The sequence below is a fragment of the Brassica napus genome, chromosome A5 (assembly GCF_020379485.1).
Source record: "Brassica napus cultivar Da-Ae chromosome A5, Da-Ae, whole genome shotgun sequence".
Taxonomy (NCBI): Eukaryota; Viridiplantae; Streptophyta; class Magnoliopsida; order Brassicales; family Brassicaceae; genus Brassica; species Brassica napus.
Window position 1 is genome coordinate 9,210,844 of NC_063438.1, and position 25,142 is coordinate 9,235,985.

General features: G+C 32.4%; 3 protein-coding genes across 5 annotated transcripts; all 3 read left to right on the forward strand.

Moving 5' to 3' along the window:
- Positions 1-8,724: 8,724 nt before the first annotated feature.
- LOC125609492 (beta-D-glucopyranosyl abscisate beta-glucosidase-like) lies at positions 8,725-11,713 on the forward strand. The gene is made up of 12 exons (XM_048780967.1): positions 8,725-9,023; positions 9,126-9,195; positions 9,288-9,343; positions 9,418-9,493; positions 9,586-9,663; positions 9,750-9,837; positions 9,936-10,200; positions 10,288-10,397; positions 10,495-10,747; positions 10,874-10,976; positions 11,056-11,167; positions 11,263-11,713. The coding sequence occupies exons 1-12, from the start codon at positions 8,862-8,864 to the stop codon at positions 11,468-11,470; spliced, it is 1,581 nt and encodes a 526-aa protein (XP_048636924.1). The 5' UTR covers positions 8,725-8,861; the 3' UTR covers positions 11,471-11,713.
- Positions 11,714-16,517: 4,804 nt separating this feature from the next.
- On the forward strand, positions 16,518-20,848 carry LOC106406183 (TSK-associating protein 1). Of its 3 annotated transcripts, XM_013846797.3 has the most exons (23): positions 16,519-16,704; positions 16,782-16,839; positions 16,916-16,957; positions 17,057-17,181; positions 17,273-17,342; positions 17,494-17,553; positions 17,637-17,684; positions 17,774-17,830; positions 17,916-17,963; positions 18,071-18,139; positions 18,223-18,270; positions 18,389-18,457; positions 18,530-18,577; positions 18,667-18,735; positions 18,813-18,860; positions 18,945-19,004; positions 19,089-19,136; positions 19,200-19,250; positions 19,339-19,386; positions 19,472-19,531; positions 19,604-19,651; positions 19,722-19,906; positions 19,979-20,848. In XM_013846797.3, the coding sequence occupies exons 1-23, from the start codon at positions 16,615-16,617 to the stop codon at positions 20,660-20,662; spliced, it is 2,133 nt and encodes a 710-aa protein (XP_013702251.2). In that variant the 5' UTR covers positions 16,519-16,614; the 3' UTR covers positions 20,663-20,848. The 3 variants fall into 3 exon arrangements, with proteins under 3 accessions (XP_048636925.1, XP_013702251.2, XP_048636926.1); XM_048780968.1 differs by having other exon boundaries at positions 16,518-16,704; positions 19,089-19,250; XM_048780969.1 differs by lacking the exons at positions 18,223-18,270; positions 18,389-18,457; positions 18,530-18,577; ... (1 more) ...; positions 18,813-18,860; positions 18,945-19,004 and having other exon boundaries at positions 16,521-16,704.
- A 1,628-nt stretch (positions 20,849-22,476) lies between these two features.
- LOC106392537 lies at positions 22,477-23,679 on the forward strand. The gene has a single exon (XM_013833341.3). It carries the CDS (start codon positions 22,477-22,479, stop codon positions 23,677-23,679), a length of 1,203 nt encoding a protein of 400 aa, XP_013688795.2.
- Positions 23,680-25,142: the final 1,463 nt, after the last annotated feature.

Sequence of the window (25,142 nt, forward strand, 5' to 3'; positions counted from 1 at the left end):
ATAGTTATATAATTTAAAATATTTAAATTTTAAAAATCTATATATAATAGTTGATTATATTTTTTTCTTAAAAATCAGAACCTAACTTTTAAAATAAACAATGTACACAAATCTTAATTTCAAAAGTTAGGTTTTGATTTTTAAGAAAAAATTATGGGGAAATTACATGTTTACCACTTTTATGGTACCACTTTTCATTTTTACCACCACTAATGAGACATTTTCAAAAATATCTTCTTCATTAAGTGGCAAAAGACTCTTATGCCCTTGTTATTTATATATATAATAAATCATTATTTAAATAAATAAAAATTTATGTTTTCGATTTATACTTTTTCAAATTCGAACTTTTTTATAAATTTCTTTTTTTCGAAACTTTTTTTTCGAATTTTTTTTTCTTTCCAAATTTCTTTTTGAAAAACGAAAATTATGTTTGAAACTATTTTTTAACATTTTTTATATATTTTTTAAGTATATATATATTTATTAGAATCATAAATTTCACATTCCAAAAACCCTATTTCACCCCTCAACTCTAAACCCTAAATCTAAATTAGTTAACCCTAAGGGTATAATTGTATTTTACCTTTCATTAAAAGTGAGGGTGAAAGTGGTTAGTGTAAACATGAAAAGTGGTACTATGAATGTGATATTTGTGGCAATTTCCCAAAAATTATATATAGTCACTGTTATATATAGATTTTTAAAATTTAAATATTTTAAATTAGATAACTATTTGAGAAATGTCATTTTAAAATTAGATTGAATAATTTATGAAATATCATTTTTAGTTTCATTATATGTGTAAAAGTGTAAAAAACTTAAAATATAAATTATTGATGCAATTGTAAATTGTATTAAATAAAATTTGTAAACAAAAATAATTTTTCTCTTAAAATATACAAAAAAAAATAGATATTTTAAATCTAATAAAAGAATAATAGATGTGTTGGCATGACTCCAGGACCAAAGTTTGATTTCCAGCAAACACAACTTTTTAAAAAAATGTATCCATTATAAACGATACATTTTGTCTAACATACCATTTGACTAACACAATGTTAGTCAAGGTAGGTTTATGCACACGATTCAGAGTTTAAATCTACAATTCAAATTATTTTTTTAGTTTAAATTGTATTTAGCACTTATTTTTTGTTTGAATATAAAAATGTACAATACGGATAGTTAAGGTCTAAAAAAGCCTTTTTCCCGAAGTTGGTTGGTTCCAAAAATTTCAAAGTGATAGGTGTGGGTGTCTCTATCGGCACAGTGGGTTAATGATTCTCTTCAGAAACCACAATATTTTCCGGCTTTATATCCTTCAGAAAGACAAAAGCATTAATGTTTTTGGTGACTTTTCAAGGCCATTTACGACATGGCAAGTGAATTGTTTTCTTCTAAGTGTACTGCTGGTGACTTTTCAAGGCCATTTACGACATGGCAAGTGAATTGTTTTCTTCTCAGTATACAATAATGCAAAATTCCATTTGGTGGACTGGTCCCGTCATAAACTCCATTTGTTTTTTTTTTGGTAAAAGTTAACTCCATTTGTTCTAAATTGAAATAATTCCAAAATGAAATTGTTTGTTTGGACGGTTTTTGATTTCTGTTTTTTAGTGTAGACTTTAGTTTTTTGAGTTAGTTTTGTAAAACTCGATGGTAAATTAGATTTTGGAATTTCGTTTTTAGTTTTTGTTTTCAAAATAATAATATATAATATTATTAAAACTATAAATAGTTAGTTTGAAGAATATAAAAAATACAATATAATATCACCAAAACACACATAAACATTTTATACAATTCAAATATAAATATTATAAAAGAAATATTAATAGCAAGAACTTTTTTTGATGTAATAATAGCAAGAATTTAAAACAATTATTTACTACTAAACTAGCTAAAATTATCAATAGGTAAATTTATACAACTAAATTTATACAGATAAATTTATATATAATTTTTTGTATTAGCTAACTTTAAAAAATAAATTTATTATTGATAAGTTTAAATTTTTTTTTATGAGTTATTTTGTAGTTTAATATATTAAAGAAACAAATGTGACATCGGTTCATTATTAGATAAAATAATTCAACTTTAATAGTTTTAGTAAAACTAAGCTGTGCTATAAATATTATTCTTTCTAAATTTGATTGTAATTATATTTCTACTAAAAATATTAAAATATAATTAACAAGGCGTTTAAAAATCCTACAAAAAATAAAAAGCAAGAAAATGTTTTTACTAATTATTTTGTAGTTTTAGAATTTAAATCTAAATACTAGACAAAAAATATTTTTTTTTGATTATTAGTAATTTGAAATTGTTACTACTTATCACTAATCTCTTTTTATTTTATGCTATATTAATGCATAAATATAGAAATATTAATATTTCAATAAAGATAAAAATAAAAATAAAAAATCATGACTTACATTGCCTAAGAAAACCAAGAAAATATGGTTTTGGTTTTTGCTAAGAAGTCGGTACTTATTTTAAAATCTGGTTTTCTAAAGTTTAAGGAATCTATTTTGCAAAAAAAATATTGACAGATAAAATTATTTTTAGAAAATCAAAAACCAAAACCATTTTAAAACCTACAAACAATCAACATCCAATTATGTTCTTTGTTGGAAATAGTGAGTAGAAAAATTGAGTAATAAAAAATATTTCTCCATTGTAGAGTAAATTACACTTTATATTCCAATTTTAACTGGAGAGTTACAAACAAACAAAAAATCAATTTTTACTGAAAATAGAACAAGTTAGAATATATTTTTTGTTTTGCTAAAAAATACTTCAGAATAATGTTTGGAATGGAAGATAGAGCGGATAAAAGATGCTCATGGTGTTTGTTAAAGTGTTTATATCGAAGTCTACGACTAAAATATATGCAAAAAACACTGCACACTATAGATTTCTTTTTTTTTTCTTTTTTTTTGCACACTATAGATTTCAGTTTCTAAGTATTTTGTTAAAACATCTGTACGAGTCTACGACACCTTTTAAAAAAGCTATAGTAAAAGATTTTGTTCTCTAGCATAATTTATATATTTTTATTTAGAATTACAAATCCAGTGTTCCTCTCTCTAGAAACCTCTGCCTTCTCACTAGATCTTTCAAATTTGAGTTTCTGTTCTCCGACTCCGGCTGCTTCCATAGAGCCGGAGTCGGGTTTAAATCGCTTTTCGGTGCATGCATAAACTAGTCCGATTTGATTGAGTTATGTTTTTGTCAAAATCCTAATTTGATGTTTGATCTTGCATGTCGATGTTGAGATATCTCTTTGCCTCGTTCCTGGTTCGATCTTCAGCCTTTCTCGGTTCTCGGGAGTGGTTGAATCCAGGGTCGTTTTCGAACCGCTCCTTGTCATTACCTCTCAGATCTGATCGAGATCTAATCATTCGTCATGCTCCAACTTGGCGTTTCAAGTCGTTACCTCTCCGACGTCGCCTCTACCGGTCAAAGGCTTAGGAACTCGAAGTTCTGTCTCATCGGTTTTGGAGCAATGGTTTTATTTGTCTGTGCTATTCACTATAGGTGGGTTCTTCGATGGTTTGTTCCCAAGATTGGCTCCATCGTCTTCTCTCGCAAAGTCTCTCTGTTATCTCCAACATGCAAGCTGTTCTTAACCGTTTGGGTTTCTTTTGATCAATCATTATTGGTTCTAGTTTGTGTATGTTTCTAAGTGTTTCAATTATCTATGTTTCTCCTCTTGCTTCCCCTGTGTGGGCATCTGTTTCTGGAGACTATTGTTTAGTCTGCCGGCTCTGTTTCCGGGATTTTCTTAATCGCCGGCGTTGTAATGTTGCTTTTGATAATATAATTATCCTCATGTGTTAAAAAAAAAAAACTATTAAATCAGCAGTGTGACCAATTGATAAAAGTTTGATCCACGTTTTTTTTTAAGAAAACTGATTTTTATATAGAGATAATTTGCTGTATATACACAAAAACAACCGAAATTAGGAAACTACCCTAAATGCATGAAAACTTCCAATTTATGTAGCAATATACACATAAAATGACTGTTTTGCCCCTGCCCTAAACTCCCTTCCTGCCATTTTCTCTTTTTTCCCGATTGATCTCTTCCTTTCTCATTTTTAATTTTTAGTGAAAACAAAATTTTTTTTCAAATAATTCATTATTCTTTCTAAATCCCAGTAATCATTGTTTGCTTTGTTTTTAACATTAATCTTATGCTAATCTCCTCTTCTTCCCACTCAATTCGTCATCGTCACCATCAGATCAATAACACTGATGTTTGAAGCACCATGTATGACAGTGAATCATGGATTCAAAGAAAGCCAAACCTCCAAACATGTTTTCTGGGATATCAATTCAAACGACTATAGATTTTTCTCCCAAGTTATTTATTTTACAATTAAATTTCTGAAACTGAAAAATCAATGGGAGAACTAGGGATTGCAACATAAATTACATAGATAACGATAAAGTTAGAATGATAACCTATTTTGTACCATCTAACAAATTATGTATCAGCTAATGGCAATAATTTTGGACATCTCACCACTCATTTTAAAAAGCGTCTAACATGTTTGATATCATCTAACTAAACATGTATATGCTAAACATTAAATTATCATGTTAACCTATTATGAAACATCTAACAAACTATGTATCATATGAACACAAATATTTTGTACAAAGGAAGTTTAACACTAAGATTTAACTCAAGAAGTTATATAAATTGTTAGTGGATAACTTATTTATTATAAAATTATCCTTATCATATAACGAAAGCAATGATCTAAATGTAATATTTTATTTAGCACGTAAAACATATGGTAGATGTAACTTATTAGTTTACATATGATACAATAATGATTAACCGACAAAAATGTAGAGGCTAAACAAATAGTGATTAAGTTAGCCTGATAACCTATTTTGTAGCATTTAACAAAGCATATATAGCTAACACAAACTACTTAAACATCTTACCCATAAATTTTAAAAATATCGACAAGTTTTGTAACAGCTAAAAAACATGTATCATTTAATAACAATACATTATGTAAAATTAACAAATGGTGGAAATAAGAGAAGAAGAAGAATCCATTTGTTTTATGTAAGAGATTAGGAGAGATACAAAAGAGAGAATGAATAGTATTATTTTGAGAAGAGATAAAAGGATACGAGAGAGAGAAGGAAGAAGAGAGTTTGGGCAGGAGCTGGTAGAGGCAGGGCAGAGCAGGGCAAGGACAAAATTGGGGTTTAAAAATATCAATAGTGTCTAGGGTAGTTCGCAAATTATAGTCACAATGGTGTATATACACCCTAATTTCTCTTTTATATAACTGCATCTATTATATCAACACTAACCACGTTCTATTTTTCTATACCAAAAACAGTTGGATTATTAGTTTTTGATCCTACACATGATTTCTCGTGATCATCCGATATGGAAGGCCAGAGCAAACAAAACGGTTATTTAAAAAATATGAGAACAAGTTCCACCAAAAACCAAAAGGAAGAGTAGATCGGCTACTAAATCGGACTGCTCTCTGTTCGAATTAGGTTTAGTATACACTTTTTTTGGCATTGTTTAGTATACGCTATTTGTTATTGTTAACCATGGATGTTTGTTTTAAGCGGAATCATCGATTTTTGTTTTGGTTTCTAGAAGTTAAAATCCGGTATTATATGTCAAATCTGCAAGATTTAATCATAAAAATCAACAAAAACGCATAACAATCGATGGATATTATAAGAAAAACAATGGCTGCTGTAAAACTCTGTTCTGTGAAACCTAATTCGACTGGAGAAGAAGATAAAGAAAATTACGTTTATGCCATTACTGAAAGAAAAAAAAATGAAAAACACAAAGGGAGCGTTTCGAACCCTGGACATGCGAACAGGTGTGTGCTGTGTTTGCTCTAGGCCACATAGCTTTTTCTATGGTTTATGTTACTAGCTGGTCATCATACATATATATGTATATATTGATCAGAAGTTTTTAAAAAAATACTCAAAACTAATCAAACAATGTCCAATTAATCATGCTATTAATAATTAATCAAAATTAATCGAACAATGTCCGATTTTATATCGGAAACTGTTGATTTTATATATTTATAAAAATATGATAGTTGATAAAATTTATCCTATTTAACCTATTTAGCCGAATATAAAATCATGCACTTATCAACAAAATTTAACCTATTTAGCATAAACAAAAGAAAAATTATAAGATTTTACATGCATCTCCTCATTTTGTAAATATATATCTCATTAAAGTTTCAGGTGATGTAATCTATATCTATTCTATTAAAACAAGACCATGATCTATTAATAAATGTTATGTCTAACTATTTATTCTTTTTATTTAAGGAGTTTCTTATTATTCTTTTTATATAATTGTATCTAACTTTATTTAAACAATAATTAGAGAAGTTATCAAAGTAAAAAAAAACTAACCCTACGTTATATAACCCTATGTTTTCTATAAATATATACTAACCACTACACTAGGATAATCCTACGTTATATAACTGTATATAAATTAAATTTCTTTAACATATAATAAAAAATTACAGAAAAATGTTACATATTTATGGAAACATTAAAAAAAAAAATTACAAACAACCATTATATCCACATGTCAAAATTTAAAACATACAATATGTTTACACATGGAGATATAATTGTAAAGAACCGAACGTATGCTAGATCAACTTTTAAATTGTTATTATTTTATAAAATATATTATGATTAAGATATATACACAAATATGAATTAAAAAACACAAATCTAATTTCAAAGAATACACAAAAATATAAAAATTAAATTCTAAAAAATAAATAAAACAAAAAAATATATCCGCCCTTTGAAGGGCGGGTCAAAATCTAGTACATTAATAAGTTATGAGTATGTTAACATCCGAATTTTATTTGTTTTTTTCATATTGAACATGTAAGTTCGGATGTAAAAAAAATAAGAAGCAAATTACATATAAATGATAACCAAAAAAAAAATTGAATATAAAATATATGTCTATTTGAGGTTCAAAAGAAAAAAATATGTCTATTTTGGATCCAATAGAAACTAGACTTTGGAGGCACCAAGTACATCCAAAACTACAAAGTTAAGACTGCAACGTATAAGCTACCATCACTTAATTAAAATTGCACAATTATAAAATGATGTCATATTATATATATATATATATATATTTGTATATTCTGAATTATCATTATGATAAATAATTAGAAATTAAAAATAATAATAATTAGATATTATGTTTTAGTGTCCCAGTTGTGAATTACGTTTTTAAAATAATAACCAGATATTAAAAATAAATAATTAGTGCCCACTTTTTTTTTTATTAGTGTCAAGTTCGCAACTTCGCATCATCTATTTCAATAACAAAATTTGCAAAATAGTACATTTACAAAAAAATTATAATACGTTTACGACATAAAAGACAATTTGGTGCCAAATTTACAGAATTTCATTTGTTAATTAAATTTCAATCGTGCATCTATGGTGACCTGATGTCTTGTTAAAAAGTATCCCGAATTATTTAGGAAGGCAACACTTTATTTAAAGAAAAGGAATCTCATGTTCCCATGCTTCGTGTAACACTTTATTGTAATATGTAACGTTAGATAAGGTTTTTTACCAAAAAAAAAAAAAAAACGTTAGATAAGGTTACAGATATATGATCACTTTGGAATCATTTATTCCACCAAACTTTTAGATACATTCATCATATAATATAACTTATAAATGCATATGCAAATACAAAGTTTGTGAAATGACTACATAGCACTTCTAACTAAAAAGAGAGTAGAGCTTTTGTTTGGGCACGTTTTTTTCCCTCTTCTCGTGGTGGTTAATCCTACGTAACTAACCAATGATTCCATTTTTCTTATTTCACAACGGTATTTTCTACCTCTCTTGGACTGTCGGACAAAGTTCCAAAAACATACCAGTTTTTTCAAAGGAGAATATTCAATTGCCAAATAATTGTTTGTTGAGTTATTTATTACTCAAAATTTCGTGTCAGTTACAGATTACAGATTAATCTTTTTTTTTACATTAGACTGAATCACAACAACCTGACAGACCCGGTTAAGATCTAATCTTCAAAAGAGAAGCCATGGTTCCTGAATGTGGAACTTGCCAATAATACCAAACTGGTTCCTGAATATGTGAAGAAACCCTCGTGGTTATAGTAAGATAACTTAACACACTTGTGCTTGTGAACTTGTGGTGATTGGTATTATTAAAATCAGAATAATACAACAAATATTCGAATCTGCACCACACTAAATTTTCACAGCGCGTGGCCACTGAAACTTTCACATTATCTCTCCGGAAAATGGTTTACCATTTTTTTTTTTAATAATACAGCAAATAACTATACATGCGATGTGAAAGCTTCCAATATATATATAGGTTCTACAAACAAGTCATTTAAAATCTTATATATATGATTGAAAAGTAAATTACCGTATATATCATAAACAAGACTTACAAAAAGGACTTGTAATGGAAAAAAAAACAAGATTTATAATAGAAAAAGAAAACAAGACATATAAATGACTGCCGCTCGTAAATAATAATAAAAAGCGGTCTCTTTTTGTTCCCGGACCGTTGTAACGAAGAAACACGTTTTCTGTTTAAATTTAAAATTCAACCTAACTTAAATTTCTTTTTTTTTTGACAAAAGACCTAACTTAAATTTCAAAACGCACTTATGGTGACGGTACTGAAATCACGAGTAGAACACTATAACACTTACAGAACACTGTATATAAACACAATCTCTCCTCACTTCATCTTCACCAATTCACTCAACCAGTCTTTAGAGTGAAAGAGAAGGAGAGAAACACAAAATGGTGAAGTTCGAGAGGGTTCCTTTACTGTTAGGGTTAGTTCTGGTTCTAACTTTGGTCGTAGCCAAAGCCAGTGAACCTGTCTGTCGTCAAGCTGAGAAGTTTAGCAGAGCTAGCTTTCCTGAAGGTTTCCTTTGGGGAACCGCAACCGCAGCGTTCCAGGTCTAACTTTGACATTTTATTTTCTTTCAAAAATATGTTTTATAAATTTGAATTCTATCATTATTCATTATTTTATTTTTTTATTTATGGTTTGTAATATAGGTTGAAGGAGCTGTTGATGAGGGCTGCAGAGGTCCAAGCATGTGGGACACTTTCACTAAGAAATACCCACGTATGTATCTCTCTATTTTCTCTTTTGTAAATATACCTATAATTTATGCTATGCGCATAATTTATTTAAACAATGTTGAAATAAATTTCCAGATAGATGCCAAAATCATAACGCTGATGTCGCTGTTGATTTCTATCATCGTTACAAGGTAAAATATACATTACCATTAATTTTTACCTTGTGTTTTAATTTTATTTTTATGGCTAATAAAGTTTATAACAGGAAGATATCAAGTTGATGAGAGACCTCAACACTGATGCTTTTAGACTTTCTATTGCGTGGCCTAGAATTTTTCCGCGTAAGTTACATTTTTAAAATGTTCATCAATATTTTCTTATGGTTAAAACTATTACATGAAAATAATAAGTGGAGTTGCAAAATAATTAACAGATGGAAGAATGTCAAAGGGAATCAGCAAACAAGGAGTCCAATTCTATCACGACCTCATCGATGAGCTTCTTAAAAACAGTAATTATTTTCTGACCTCCAAATTTTTTTTATTAAAAATCTGTAATTAATACTTACAAATACTTCGCTTGTCTTTGTGAATATAGAGATTACTCCACTGGTAACAGTCTTTCACTGGGATACTCCTCAAGACTTAGAAGATGAATACGGTGGTTTCTTGAGCGGTAACATTGTGTAAGTTCTTGAGTCATGTATATAGATGAATTCTTTTCTGAATAAATGTTTAAATAATTTTTAATAACTAAATGATTATTTTGTTATTGTTAATTTAGGAAAGATTTCACGGAATATGCAAACTTTACTTTCCACGAATACGGACACAAAGTGAAAAACTGGATCACATTCAATGAGCCATGGGTGTTTAGTCGTGCCGGTTACGACGTCGGAAAGAAAGCTCCGGGACGTTGTTCACCATACATTCAAGAATGGGGAAAGCATTGTGAAGATGGACGCTCAGGATTCGAAGCTTATCAAGTCAGCCACAACTTACTCTTGGCTCATGCTTATTCCGTTGAAGCCTTCAGAGCATGCAAACAGGTTCATCTTAAATTACACGAGTATTATCTTTTTTTTCTTTTCTTTTTTTGATAAACATTAATTTAAGTTTTGTCTCCTTTGTTATAGTGTGCTGGAGGTAAAATTGGAATTGCACACAGTCCAGCTTGGTTCGAACCAGCTGACCTTGAGAGTGTTGGAGCTCCCATTGAACGTGTGCTTGATTTCATCCTGGGATGGTAAAATAATTATTTAACACCTTAATATAAAGTTATACTAGTTAATTTCTAATATAAACTTATGTCACTAATTAATTAATTTTATTTTAAAAATCAGGCATTTGCATCCAACAACTTACGGAGACTATCCACAGTCGATGAAGGATCGCATTGGTCATAGATTGCCAAAGTTCAGTGAAGCTGAAAAGAGAATCCTAAAGAACTCTGCAGATTTTGTTGGAATGAATTATTATACATCAGTGTTTGGAGCTAATATGCAGAACGGTGATTCTAAGACCCCGAGTTGGACGACAGACTCTCTTGTTCAATGGGAAAGTAAGACTGTGGATGGATACAAGATTGGTAGCAAGGTAGCTGAATCTTTTTTTTTTCTTCTCATACTTGCCTTTTTTTTTTACTTTATAAGTCGATAATAGTACTAATTAATATAGATTCCTAATATTAACACTAATTGAATTGTTTATTTCATTAATCAGCCTGCTGGTGGTAAGCTGGATGTGTATTCAAGAGGAATGAGGAAGCTTTTGAAGTACATCAAGGACAACTATGGTGACCCAGAAATTATGATCACTGAGAATGGTTAGAGAAAACGTTCAAAACTAAATACTATATCACAAGTTTACCTTGATAAAACTCAATTTGTCCTTTTTCTTTAAAGGATATGGAGAGGATCTTGGAGACCTCCACAATGACGTTGCAACTGGAACAAATGATCACAACAGGAAATATTATCTTCAGAGGCATCTCTTGAGTTTGCACGAAGCCATTTGGTAAGTTTTTAATAAAAATGAAAACTAATAGAAACGTTATACACTAAATAAAAAATTAATATGATGAAAATGATTGTTTTTATATTTTTTTATAGCGACGACAAGGTGAACGTAACGGGATACTATGTGTGGTCTTTGATGGACAACTTTGAGTGGCAAGATGGTTACAAGGCTAGGTTCGGGCTTTACTACATCGATTTCCTAAATAATTTGACCCGTCACCAGAAAGTTTCAGGCAAATGGTATGCTGATTTTCTTAAGCCGGGATTTCCAACTTCCAAGATAGTGAGGGAAGAACTCTAAGATCAAGTCCAAATCTTGAATCCTCTGAAGAAAAAGTTAACGTATTGCAAGAGTGTTGTTATTGAGGATTACTATCTGTTTTGTGTGTTTATGGATCATGTTTATCTATGGTTTCTTTCATGTTAGCCAGGTTTGAGGTTCTGTCGTAGTCATCGTACTAATAAAATGTTGTTTACGTCAACAAATATTATGGTGTTGCCTTCTTTTTAGTTCGTGTTATAATGATAACTTAAATTGCAGGAATGTTCGAACGAAAAGAATAGATAAAGATTCAGAGCCAACCACTAATTTAAATACCAAGAGCTATTGACAATATATCAACTTGTGTTATATAAAAAGGTTAAAAGTATATTAATATCATATTTCCTTCATAATACAAAGTTGGCTTTATTGATCAACCCGAAAATGAAAAACAAAACAGTAGAAAAAAAAGTTGGCTAAAATGCAAAAAGTCTAGCTATTATATACTAATTTAAGTTACCATATTACCGTACTATTGCTTACTAAAACCAGCACGTAACCATTAATGCAACTATAACAGTTAATCAACAATAGTATTTTGTTTGAGAAAAAAAAACAAGGGAAAATTATTTTTTTAGAGCAAAAAATGATAACTATGTCCCTTTAGACTAATCTTATATACTTTATGTCCCATTAGGTTAATTATTTTCAAAATGGCAATAATACCCTTAAAGTTGTAATTTTTTTTTTTTTATAAAAAAAATCAATTTTTTAAAAAATATGAAAGTGAATATTCTCAAATATTTTGTTTCCATATTTTTAGGAACTGATTTCTTATCCGTAGAAAACAGCTAATCTGTAGAAATCGATTTCTACAGGTTTTTAAAATTATAGTAATATGTAGATTTTGATTTCTACATGTTTTAGATTTACAGTAAATCTGTAGAAGTCGGTTTCTACGTGTTGTAGATTTATATTAATGTGTAGATTTTGATTTTTAAAGATTTTAGATTAGTAGGTTAAGCGCGGAATGTGTATTCTAAATATTTTTAGAATACTCTTATTTACGTAGATCACGTATTCTAAACATTGTAGATTCAATGAAAAAAGTGGATTTTGTTTTCTACTTCGTAGAATGCCATTTCTACTTTATAGAATGCCATTTCTACTTTATTTAGAACATAATCTGAAATTTATGATTTAAACATTTTTAGAACTGAAAAAAATACCACTAAGTTCATATTGGTATTTTATCAAAAGTTACTATTTTTCCAATTTTTTTTTGGTTTGTAAAACTACTTATTGAATTTATTTTCAAAAATATTAAAGGGTGTTATGGGCAAAAATGACACAAAATAGATATTAGTCTAAAGGGACATAGTTATCATTTTTTTTTGCTCTAAAAAACAGTTTTCCCAAAAAACAATAGTATTTTGATTTATGGTTGCATATTCTTTTCTTGTGGATGTACGTTGTAATCTTGAAAATCGAAGATGGCTACAAAAAGAATCTATTTATTTATTTATTTATTATTATAAAGAATCGTTTGCTTTCTCCTCTTTGTACAACGTTGGATTCTACTTACGAAAATCATTAAACGAGGAGATGCCACGTGTTCAGCGCCTCTGAACATACAGTTTCATTAAGCGATCGTGGGCTTGTACCGTGTATTCATGTGCTTGGGCTCCGAATTTGTGAGATTTACCCGGCCCGCTTAAGTTGAAGTCGGCTCTAACCCTAATACTACTGAATCGAAAACAAGAAGTTTGACTCTCCTGATCGTGCGGTGACCAAGACGGTGATCTCTGCGCTTCTTTTCACGACCTGAAACGGTCTAATTAATAGCTTCGTCATAAATCCTATTCGTTCTCCGACGATGTGTGGGTTTGGTATAAATATATGTGAGATTTCTCCCTTTGAACTCATCTTCTCTTCTTATCTCTTATATCTCATACTGAATAATTAGGGGGAGTAGTTTGGCTCCTTGCGGCGGTTGAGAGGACGTGATTCAGAAGGTGGTGGAGGAGGAGCGTCACGTGGTGCGTTGGCAATCCGTGTTGTGGAGAAGTGAGGGATTGGTTTGAGGAGAGGGACACTACAAGAAAACAGCGTAATTCTGACGGAAAATGAGATCCTCGGAATATTCCGACGAATTTCCGAAGAAATTGCGAGGAAACCCAAATTTTGGGTTTCTTCGGAATTTCCTCGAAATATACCGATGAAATACCGAAAAAATCATATTCCTTGGAAAATACCGATGAATATCCGATGATATATTATAGCCGTTAAAAGTTGGGGGATTTTAAAAATTCCGAGGAAATTCCGAGGAAAGAGCCGTTGCCGTCGGGATTCCGTCGGAATTTCCTCGGTACTATCGGCAGCATTTCATCTATAAATACCCGCACCTTCCATCCTCTTCATTCACTCCATTTCTTCATCCTCTCAGATACTATATTTACACACGAATTTGATTGAAAAAAGCATATCTTCTTCAGATTATTATCGTTCTTGGATCGATCGACCTCATTTGGATCCGAACACGAGATTGCTTACGGAAGAATTAATGTCTTCCTCATTTTTATTCTTCTTTGTTTATTTTGTTTCTCATCTCATTTCTTCTGTTTTTATTACTTTTCTGTCACAATTCGTTAAGCACAATCATGGACTTAATAAATTTCTTTTCATCACCTTTTTGTGTTGTTTATTAAGAAAAATGAACTGATGATTTTGTTGGAAAAAAATTTCATTTTTATAATGGAAGATTAATACAAAAAAATGAATGAAGGGATCTATTGAATGTGAGATTGTGTGAGAAGTAGAGAATATGTATTAATGCGAGTATGTTAATAAAGATGCATGAACCAAGTTAATTTCCGTAACGGTGCCGGATTAAAAAAGTATATTCGCAAAAAACAATAGCTTCCTACTAACATTGATCGGAATCGTTTGTCACCGATAAAGCCGTTGAATTTTTATTGACAGTTGACTGAATAGGAATTGTTGCACAGCGGCCACTTTTCCTAGGTTTTGTATACAATTTTTTGGAGAAGATGTATTTAAGCAGTAGTAGACACATAAAACCCATTAAACTTAAGAATAAATGAAACATTAAGTATTGATTGATCGTAACACGTGTCGCCACCACAGACTCCGATTTAATGACGTGGAATCAGATGTGGATGGCATAGGAGTGAAGAAACCCATTCTTTATATATATAGATAGATAGATAGATTTCAGTAATAATATGAAAAAACTCTAAACCATAAGATCGTTAATTTAAGTGGCAGAAATATGAAAATTTAAAAAAATAAAAAGATAAAAAGATAAAACACATAACACATTCTAGAATGGTTAAATCACGATAACAAACATTTCTTAAACGTATTTCAAGCTAGTTACTTTGAAATGGCAAAATTCACTTCAACAATATATATATATATATATATATATATATATATATATATATATATATATATATATTATATTTTCCTTTAACATATAAAACCATTACTTAGGAGGAAAGGAGTTCATATTTAGAGGCATCTGAATTTTTTAAACATTGGTTAATTTTTAGAGTTAAGATACTTATTAATATATATATATATATGTGTGTATAAAATTTTGTTTAAAATCCGTCGAGAAATATTTTGTTTATTTATAGCCAGCATATATCTATAATATTTTTGGAAATTTATGTATGATGAGTAAAATTGTAATGAATTAATACTTTACTAACACTAAATTTCAAATATAAAACTAATACTGCTAGTTATATATTTTTCGAGAAAGCATAAAACTATATATTTATATACTAATTTATATTTAGATTATGAAACCGATAAGAATTCATCAATAAACTCTAGACACCTCTAAGAATTTAATCTACCAATAGTTTCTCCTAGTATGGACATCTCATCAAATTTAATTCATTATAATGATGTCGCGACTAAAAGTAAAACCTAAGTTGATTATGAACTCACGTACACGGTGTCTCATACATGTCCAAAGAACACACCAGTACAATTAGTAATGCATACACACAAATATGTATCACATCACATTTTCCACGTTGAAACGATCCTCTACTGTAGGGCCTGGGCGTTCGGTTCGGGCCGGTTCCTTTCGGATCCGGATCCTTCGGGTCATAAACATTTAGACCCAATAGGTATTTAGAAATTTTCGGTTCGGATCGGTTCTTCTCGGATCCAGGTCGATTCGGATATATAATTATAATACCCATAAAATACCCGTAATTTTTCGGATCTATATCGGGTCCAGATCGGGTTCGGATTTTTAGGATTCTAAAAGGACATGACATATCCAACTCCATCAATTTTAGTCGATATTTGTCATATATATCTAAAATTTTACAAAATAACTTAAATAAAACTATTAATAATTAAAATAAAACATTTGTAAACTCTAAATTTTATATTTTAAGGCTTCATATTACTTAAAAAATGTTATAAAAAAATAACAAATGTGGTTAACAAAAGATACTTCAACTAAAATAGAACACCAAAAATTATAGTTTTGGATATACATATTTTTAAATCGGGTACAAATCGGTTCTTATCGGGCCGGGTCTATTCAGGTCGGTTCTTTTTGGGTCTGGATCTATTCGGATCGATTCTTTTCGGTTCCGGTTCTTTCGGGTAAAAGAAATTTAGACCCACAAAGTACTTTAAAATTTTTTTGTTTGATTCCGGATCGGATATTTTCATCTCGGTTCGGGTTCGGATTTTCGGGTTCAGGTTAAAATGCCCAGGCCTACTCTACCGGTATTAATTGTTCACTCTTGAATGCGAGGACACAGTAGGTAATACTATAAAGTTATAACCATCACATAAAACCTGAACAAGGTGAAAAAATTATAAAGTAATTATAACTATCACGTTAAATTAAATAAAATGTAAATATTAAAAATGAACAAATTAAAAGTTCGAAGTTCAGTCCTAGTAGGGTGAGTGTATAGATTCGTTTAGCTCTAGTGCGTTTGGATTATTTTATGCATCTGTTTAGATTTACTACACACCACACACACACCATATGAGTTCTCTAGAAGAGCCATGAGAAAGAAAAAAAATATGACACACGTTTGAGTTAGTTACAACTGTTTTGTATTAAAAAAACGTTTCCACTGCCCTTATGCTTTCTTCAAGCTAAAAGATTGCGACCTTTAATGAAAGTATCCGCCATGAGAATGAATTTTCTTGCTCTAGGTTTGTCTCTGTGTCTTGTTCTTTCCAGCTTCCATGACGTTTCTTGTCAGGTAACACACAAACCATGTACCTTTTTTTCTGCTTCTTTCAACCCTGAAGAAAAATGATTCATTTGGTGTGTTCTTAGGATGATGGTGGTGCTAGTAGGCTGAGTCATTTGGATCTAATTGAACGTGAATACCAAGGTAAAGATAATACCTAGAATCATCAAGATTCTCCCTCTATTTTTTTTTCTTGGACTGATTTGTTTTTGAATTGCAGATAGTGTCAATGCTCTTCAAGGCAAGGAAGATAAAGATCAGTGTAAACTTTGTCTCTCTCTGCCGGGCCTCTCTGCCTCTTTATTGTTCTTTTCTCACTTCTGTTTTCTTCAGCTTCTGTGTTTTTTTTTTGTGTCTACAGCTTCAGATATAGTGACTGAGAACCAGAAGAACACTACAGTGACTGATCAGAACACTATCTCTCTGTCTCTGTCTGATGAATCTGAGGGCACTACTTTCAGTGATTCAGCTGATAACTCAAACCAGGTTGGGATTCAGATTTAAAGATGAATCTGCCTAAGAGATTTCTGCAATTCATTATAGAACTAAGGGGCGCTTTATCTTCTTTTGTTTTTAGGTTGGAGCTGTTAGTGATGAAAGTGTTCAACGTTCGAGTCTCTTAGATCAAATAGAACTTGAATTTGAAGGTATGTTAAGATCTTAATCTCTCTATTTCTTATAGTGATGGTGTTATAGGAAGAAAAGGCCTTCTAAAGATAGAAAGTCAAATCTTTGTTAAGTCCATAACTTATTAGAAGTTGGTGTTTAGTAAAGTGATTGTTTCTTGATTAATTGCAGCCCATCTCAATGGTCTGAACCAAGCTGGATCTGATGGTGCCAAGGACAGTGAAGAATTATGTATGAACAGCTTTTCTCTCTTACACTTTTCTTCATGAGTTGTGTCTTTTGCTGAGGTGGTTGTTACCTGCCTCTTGTTTCAGCTGCTGAGAGACAGAAGATGTTGGAAGAAATCGAACGAGAGTTTGAAGGTATCTCATAGATTCAATCCATATGGTTATAGTTAGTTTATACAAACCTCACTAATAAAACTGTCTTCTTTTGCTTTTCTTACTTTCAGCTGCTTCAACTAGTTTGAAACAAGTAAAGACTGATGAAGGAAATGATGAAGAACAATGTAAAGAACTCTTCCTCTCTTACTTTGTATTTGTGATTCAGTTTTATCCTTCATTGATGCAGCAGCATCTGTGTCCTTGTTACAGCTGCAAAGAGACAAAGTTTGCTGGATGAGATCGAACGCGAATTTGAAGGTATATTCTTAACATACCCTTTGAAACCTGTCTAAGAATAATTCCTCTATTTTGGAATGTTTAATCTAAAAGATTGTTTTGTCTTCTATTTAACTTCCTATTTGTAGCCGCTACAAAGGATCTTGAACAACTAAAGGTTAATGACTTCACTGGGGACAAAGATAATGAAGAACAATGTATAAAACCTCTTCCCTCTCAAATTTCTCTGATCCATTGTCTTTTCTTTAGTAGTTTGTAAATGGTTTTGTCTTTGTTACAGCTGCAAAGAGAAAAAGTATGCTTGAAGAGATTGAACGCGAGTTTGAAGGTTTCTTGAGACACCATTACTTTCTGCTCTTAAGTTTCGTCATTATGAACAAGATGTGAGTAAAATGATGAAAAAGAGTTTACTTATGCATTTTCTGTTTAAATTTTCCTACTTTCAGCCGCTATTGAAGGCCTTGAAGAACTCAAAGTTTCTGATTCTACCGGAAGCAATGATGATGAAGAACAATGTAAAGTCTCATGATCTATTTATGTTTACTCAGATACATTGTCTCTGAAGCTGCTTCTACTTCTTGTTACAGCTGCAAAGAGACTAAGTATGCTTGAGGAGATAGAACGCGAATTCAAAGGTACTAACTGCCTTAAACAGGTTTTATCTATCACTAAGAAAGTTGTTATGTTACTTAAGTATATGTTTATGTGTTCTGTTTTCTCATAGCTGCTACAAAAGGTCTTGGACAACTCAAGGCTAATGATTCAACCGGGGACAAAACTGAAGAAGAACAAGGTATATACTCCCCTCTTCTTTATTTGTACCCTTTTGCTGTATATGGTTTTCTTGATCTTCACCTTGATGTTAAACAGATGCAAAGAGACAGAGTATATTAGAAGAGATCGAACGCGATTTCCAAGGTATCTTACACCTAACATTTACTAGTTTTAACTAAGTTCATATAACATCTCTGAGTGTAATCTGAGAGTCTTGTCTCTTTACAGCTGCTACAGATAGCCTTAAGCAACTTCAAGTTGAAAGCTCCAGTGAAGACACAGAACAAAGTAAACACACTCTTCTTCCCTTCTGATCTGCTTCTCTTTCCCCCTAGGGTTAATCTCAGACAAGTTTTGATGTATTTGTTACAGCTGCAAAGAGACAAAGTATGCTTGAAGAAATTGAACGTGAATTTGAAGGTATCTTACTATCAATAGAACCAAACATGGTGAATAATATTCTAACAATGTGTCTACTTGCAGCTGCCACACGTGATCTTAAACAACAAAATGAGTTCACTGATGATGATCAATGTAAATACTTACTTTTTCCTGTGTGTTGTCGACTCTTTCTTTCCTAATATATTCACTGACTTATGATTCTTTTGTGTCTTTGTCACAGCTGCAAAGAGGAAGAGTATGCTTGAAGAGATGGAACGTGAGTTTGAAGGTATCCTCAACATATCATTATCTGTCTAATGTAAGCTCATATGCTTCAGAGGAAATCTTGAACATGTTCAATATTCTACCTGCAGATGCTATTCAAGGTCTTCAACAGATAAAATCTGATGATTCCGTAAACAATGAAGAACAATGTAAAACTCTCTTCTCTTTTACAACCTTCTCATGCAAACATTCAAACCCTAATCTATAAATGCTTGTTACAGCTGCTAAGAGAAAGTTAATGTTGGAAGAGATCGAACGCGAATTTGAAGGTAACTTCAAGATTACACTAAGCAGTTAATATAATTTTACAATATCTGATTCCACCTTCTTGTTGTGCAGAAGCTCAGAGTGGAATGAAACAGAGGGGTTCCATTACACCAGAGTTTCTTGGACTAGGACAGTCAGGTGTCTGTGGCTGTTTCAATCAAGACAATTCTGGTTTAAAGCAAGACGAAGTTGCTTCAATCTCTATATCAACACAGTATAGCATAGAAGAGATCCTCTCAGAAGAATCTGAACTCCAGGTTTTGTTTTTGACCTTTCTTGAGCAGCAAGAAACAAATCACAACCTAATCTCAAAACCCTAATTTATGCAGGGAACAGAGACTTCTTCTAGTCTCACTAAGTCTTTGACTCAACTAGTTGAGAATCACAGGAAAGAAAAGGAATCTCATAATGTTCTCACTTCATCCACAAGTGAATCAGCAGCCACATCAGAGACTGTAGAGAGCCTTAGAGCTAAACTGAAAGAGCTTCGTGGCTTAACCGCTCGTCAGCTCGTGACACGTCAAGACTTTGATAAGATTCTCGTCATGGCTGCAACTTTCGAAGAGCTAAGCTCAGCTCCGATCAGTTACATTTCTAGGTTAGCTAAGTACAGAAACGTCATCACAGAAGGACTTGAAGCTTCTGAGCGTGTCAACATCGCAAAGGCGCGAGCTACAATGCTCAAAGAGACTGCCACTGAGAAGCAAACCTTCGTGGACGCTAACTTCGAGGAGGCTAAAAGGCTTGCTCAGAGAGGAGACGCGTTGTACGTGAGAATCTTTGCGATCAAGAAACTGTTGAAGAAGCTTGAAACAGAGAGAGAAGCTGTTGACGTGAAGTTTAAGGAGGTTGTGAAAGGTCTCTCTCATCTTCTTGTTGATGCTTCAGAGGCTTACGAGGAGTATCATGGAGCTGTGAGGAAGGCGAAAGAGGAGCAAGCGGCTGAGGAGTTTGCGAGAGAGGCAATGGAGAGTGCACAGATCATATGGGTTAAGTTTCTTAGTTCTCTTTAGGGAGAAGCTGAGATTCTTGGTTGTGTTTAGAGCCAATGTGGAGGTCTTGTTTGTTCTTGTTTTGTATTTTATGTTGATGTTTTGCTTCAGACTTTGTGTGTTGGTTATATCAGGGGAGAGAGATTGGAGATAGACACTAAAATAAATAATGTTTTTCAGATTTCAAATAAAATAAGATTTCAATAATTCATATGTCAATTAGATCATGATATAGATGTCTAATTCAAACTCCTTTTGCTAACAGGATCGGAGATGGAGAGAAAAACAAATAATGTTTTAATATTTCTAATAAAATAGCTGTAAAAAATTCAAAAATAAATTAGATCCTGATATGTAAATTAGATAGTGATACATATGTCTAATTCAAACTCCTTTTTCTAACAGGATGGGAGATAGGGAGAACAACGCATAATGTTTTAAGATTTCTAATAAAATAACTCTTAAAATTTTCAAAAATAAATTAGATCCTGATATGTAACTCAAATTCATACTCCTGTTTGGGATATGGTGGTGATAGAGACGAAAACAAATATTGTTTTTTTTTTTCAGATTTCTAATAAAATAAGTTTTCAAAAATCCATAAACAAATTAGATTCTGATATATATTTTCCAATTCATACTCCTTTTTGGAATATTCATACCCCAAAATAATTCCAAGAATCAAAGTTGATAATTATTATTGATTATATTCTAAGATATTTTTTTTTCCTTTTGATTTATCATACGGTAGATCTTATCCTAATTTAGTTACATAGAGAGGTTGTTCAAAAAAAAAAAAGGAGATAGAGAGAAAAACTCATAATGTTTTAAGATTTCTAATAAAATAACTTTTAAAAGTCTCAAAAATAAATTAGATCCTAATATGTAACTCAAATTCATACTCCTGTTTGGGATATGGTTGGTGATAGAGACGAAAACAAATAATGTTTTTTTTTAGATTTCTAATAAAATAAGTTTTCAAAAATTCATAAAAAATGAGATTCTGATATATATTTCCAATTCATACTCCTTTTTGGAATATTCATACCCCAAAATAATTCCAAGAACCCTAATCAAAGTTGATAATTATTATTGATTATATTCTAAGATATTTTATCATATCAAGAATTATATATATATATTTTAAAATTATATATGAAAGCATAAGAACTCATGAGAGCATTGATAAAACCTCTTATTAAAATATTTATAATATAATATTAATATTACAGTAAAATTTCAAATACACATATTAAATCAATGATAAAAAAAGTTTTTATATAACTTAAAATATATATCTCAAATAAAGACATTTATGTTTTTTTCTTCAATAATATCTTTCGTATTTATTACATTATGTTAATTTTAAAAATTCGTTGATAAGGTTGTCCTGAAAATTATAGGAGAAGTTTCTAACCACATGTAATTATTAGTGTAGTTATTTTAAGAATCCTAGAATTTAATTACCTACATTAGACGTATTTAAATAATAATAATAATTTATAAAAGATTTACTTTTATAAAAAACAACGATAGAGATGCGACCCAAAAGGCGATTCCAACAACGGTTACTTTTCCTGCAATTTCTCGCCATTGTAGAGGTGGTTGATGATGATTTTTCGGACTTGTGGTTGTTGTCTCAGCGACTTCTACCCACGACGTCAGTTATCTCCACGACGGAATCAAATTACCATCGTGATGAAGTGCTACGAAGACAGTTACCAGAACAGAGGATATATAATACTGGCTATGGAATAATCAAAACTCCACATTTGGTTACTTCCTTTCTGACAAATCTGCTTTCCTTCTGTTGGAGATTCTTTCTCTTCCACCCAATGGCAGACAACATACGTCGAGCCTTTCAAGACATTGATTTAGGCATCAATGATGCCCCTTTTGTTCTTCCACCGGAGATCGTCCGCCAAGCCGAAGAAGAAAACCGTTTCATCCTTATCGGCCGACCGGTCATGCCCCGCCGCCAAAATCTTCGTGCGATCATTGCCACCATGCCCAGAAATTGGGGACTTGAAGGACTGGCCAGAGGGCGAATTATTGAACACCGTCGCTTCCAATTTGTCTTCCCCTCGGAAGAGGCGATGGAGACTGTTATCAGAAGAGGACCGTGGGCCTTCGCAGATCGAATGTTGGTGCTACAACGCTGGACCCCGTTAATGGATCTAGCCTTGCTCGATTTTATCCCTTTCTGGATCCAAATCCGAGGGATCCCGTTTCAATACATGAACCGTGAAGTCATCGTTTCAATTGCGCGTACAATGGGCCAGTACATCCAAATGGATTACAATGAAGAGAATGGGAGTCGTTTGGATTTCGTCAGAGTCAGAATTAACTGGAACATCATCAATCCACTACGTTTCCAAAGGAACTATCAATTTGTTCTGGGAATCAACACTACCCTCCGATTCCAATATGAACGGCTCCGTGGATTCTGCGAACTCTGCGGAATGCTCACTCATGATTCTGGAGCATGTGTCATCAACAATGGCGGCCCGGGTCAAGCAGATGAAGATGAAGATGATGATGATAGTGGAGAGGATAATGAGGCTCCTGAGCTTGTGCCAAACCAAGGGGTAATAATTGAAGAAGTTAATGATGAGGAAGAACATCATGATGATGATGAAGATGGAGGCAATGAGCAAGAAGCAAATGAAGAGACAAGACAAGATGATATGGAGGATGAAGAGAAAGAGGACGAGCTGTGGAATGGTTCAGGCATGCGTACGATGTTTACAGATGAAGCCATCACTGAGGAGATGCACAACCCAATTGATCCTTTAGGAATCAAAACTGACAGAGAAGTTGGGATGAAGAGGAAGGCGTGGATGTCAGAGGCAAATGGGAACACAGCCAGGCTCACTAATGCAGAACGTGGAGAGACAAGCGGCACAAGGAACACTAAACGCTCGAAGGTGTTATATCCTATTAATGGCACTCAAAATGAGAATGAAGAAGATTCAGAGTCAGAGAACTCTTCTGGTTTGGGAGGCGCGGTGGGCCCAGAACCACCTCTTCCACCATGAGGACAACCTGCTGGAACTGTCGAGGTCTAGGCAATGACTCGACGGTTCGACGCCTAAAGGAGATCAATCGGAAGTATCTCCTGGACATAATATGCCTATCCGAAACTAAGCAGCAGGATGATGTTATTCGGGATGTGGGTGCTCAGTTAGATTGTCTTAATTATGTTTCAGTTCCTCCTATAGGTCTAAGTGGTGGTTTAGTTCTTTATTGGAAAGCTCATGTACAGTTGCAAATTCTGTTTCAGTCTGCTAATTTGATCGATTGTAAAGTTCATTGTAATGGAAGCTGGTTTTATTATTCCTTTGTGTATGGTCATCCAAATCAGTCTATGCGCCATTACACATGGGAAAAATTAGAACGGTTAGCCATCACTAGAAGAAATGAAGCATGGATGGTTCTAGGAGACTTCAATGAAATATTGGGGAATCATGAAAAGGATGGAGGCAGAGTACGTTCTGAGGCTTCTTTTAGTAACTTCAGAGCCATGGTGAGACATTGTGATTTTACAGATCTTCCTACCGTTGGTAATAGATTCTCATGGGCAGGGAAAAGAGGAAATGATCTAGTACAATGTTGTCTAGACAGAGTCATGTCTAATACTAAATGGTTTTCAGAATATCCGGCATCTGAGACAGTGTTTCTAGAGCTTGGAGAGTCAGATCATCGACCTTTAATCACATATATTTCAGCAGACAGAGATCAGCCAAGAAGAACATTTTGCTACGATAGTCGCATGATTGATAAAGATGGATTCAAAGAATCAGTCATGCGTGGGTGGAGAGGTACAGGACAAACAAGCCTGTTACAGATACCGTTGACTAATAGGATCAGCAGATGCCGCCAACAGATTGCTGTATGGAAGCGGAGCAACAGAAATAATGCAGAAGAACAAATCAAAGTACTAAGAGGAAGATTGGATAAAGCACTTTGTTCAGCAACATCTACTCAGACGGAAACTACTATGTTTAAAGAAGAGTTGGATAAAGCTTACATGGAGGAAGAAATATTTTGGAAGCAGAAAAGCCGAGTCATGTGGCTACGAGCGGGTGACAGAAACACAAAATACTTTCATGCTGTCTCTCGAACAAGAAGGATTAAAAATACTATCACATCTATCCAAGATGAGGCGGGAGTAGTACACAGAGGACACAAAAATATTGCCAGAGTTGCAGAGAATTATTTCAACTCTTTATTTTCCTCTCAAGGCGATGTAAGCATCTACTTTGATCAAGTTTTTCACGGGTTTCAACAGAAAGTTAGTGCGTCTGTGAATGAAGATCTTACTCGCGATATCACTGAAGATGAAGTCCAACAGGCTGTTTTCGACATTGGACCACACAGAGCTCCAGGTCCAGATGGTTTTTCAGCAATTTTCTATCACCAACACTGGGAGGAGATAAAATCAGATATTATGAAAGAAATAAAAATGTTCTTCTCTACAGAGGAGTTTGATGAGCAGCTG

Coding starts and splice junctions, on each gene's coding strand:
- LOC106406183 (XM_048780968.1), top strand. CDS start 16,615: ATGAAAGTATCCGCCATGAGAATGAATTTTCTTGCTCTAGGTTTGTCT. Junction 17,831..17,915: donor AGGAAATGATGAAGAACAAT/GTAAAGAACTCT, acceptor TCCTTGTTACAG/CTGCAAAGAGACAAAGTTTG. Junction 19,251..19,338: donor GTTCACTGATGATGATCAAT/GTAAATACTTAC, acceptor TCTTTGTCACAG/CTGCAAAGAGGAAGAGTATG.
- LOC106392537 (XM_013833341.3), top strand. CDS start 22,477: ATGGCAGACAACATACGTCGAGCCTTTCAAGACATTGATTTAGGCATC.
- LOC125609492 (XM_048780967.1), top strand. CDS start 8,862: ATGGTGAAGTTCGAGAGGGTTCCTTTACTGTTAGGGTTAGTTCTGGTT. Junction 9,024..9,125: donor CCGCAACCGCAGCGTTCCAG/GTCTAACTTTGA, acceptor TTTGTAATATAG/GTTGAAGGAGCTGTTGATGA. Junction 11,168..11,262: donor AGTTTGCACGAAGCCATTTG/GTAAGTTTTTAA, acceptor ATTTTTTTATAG/CGACGACAAGGTGAACGTAA.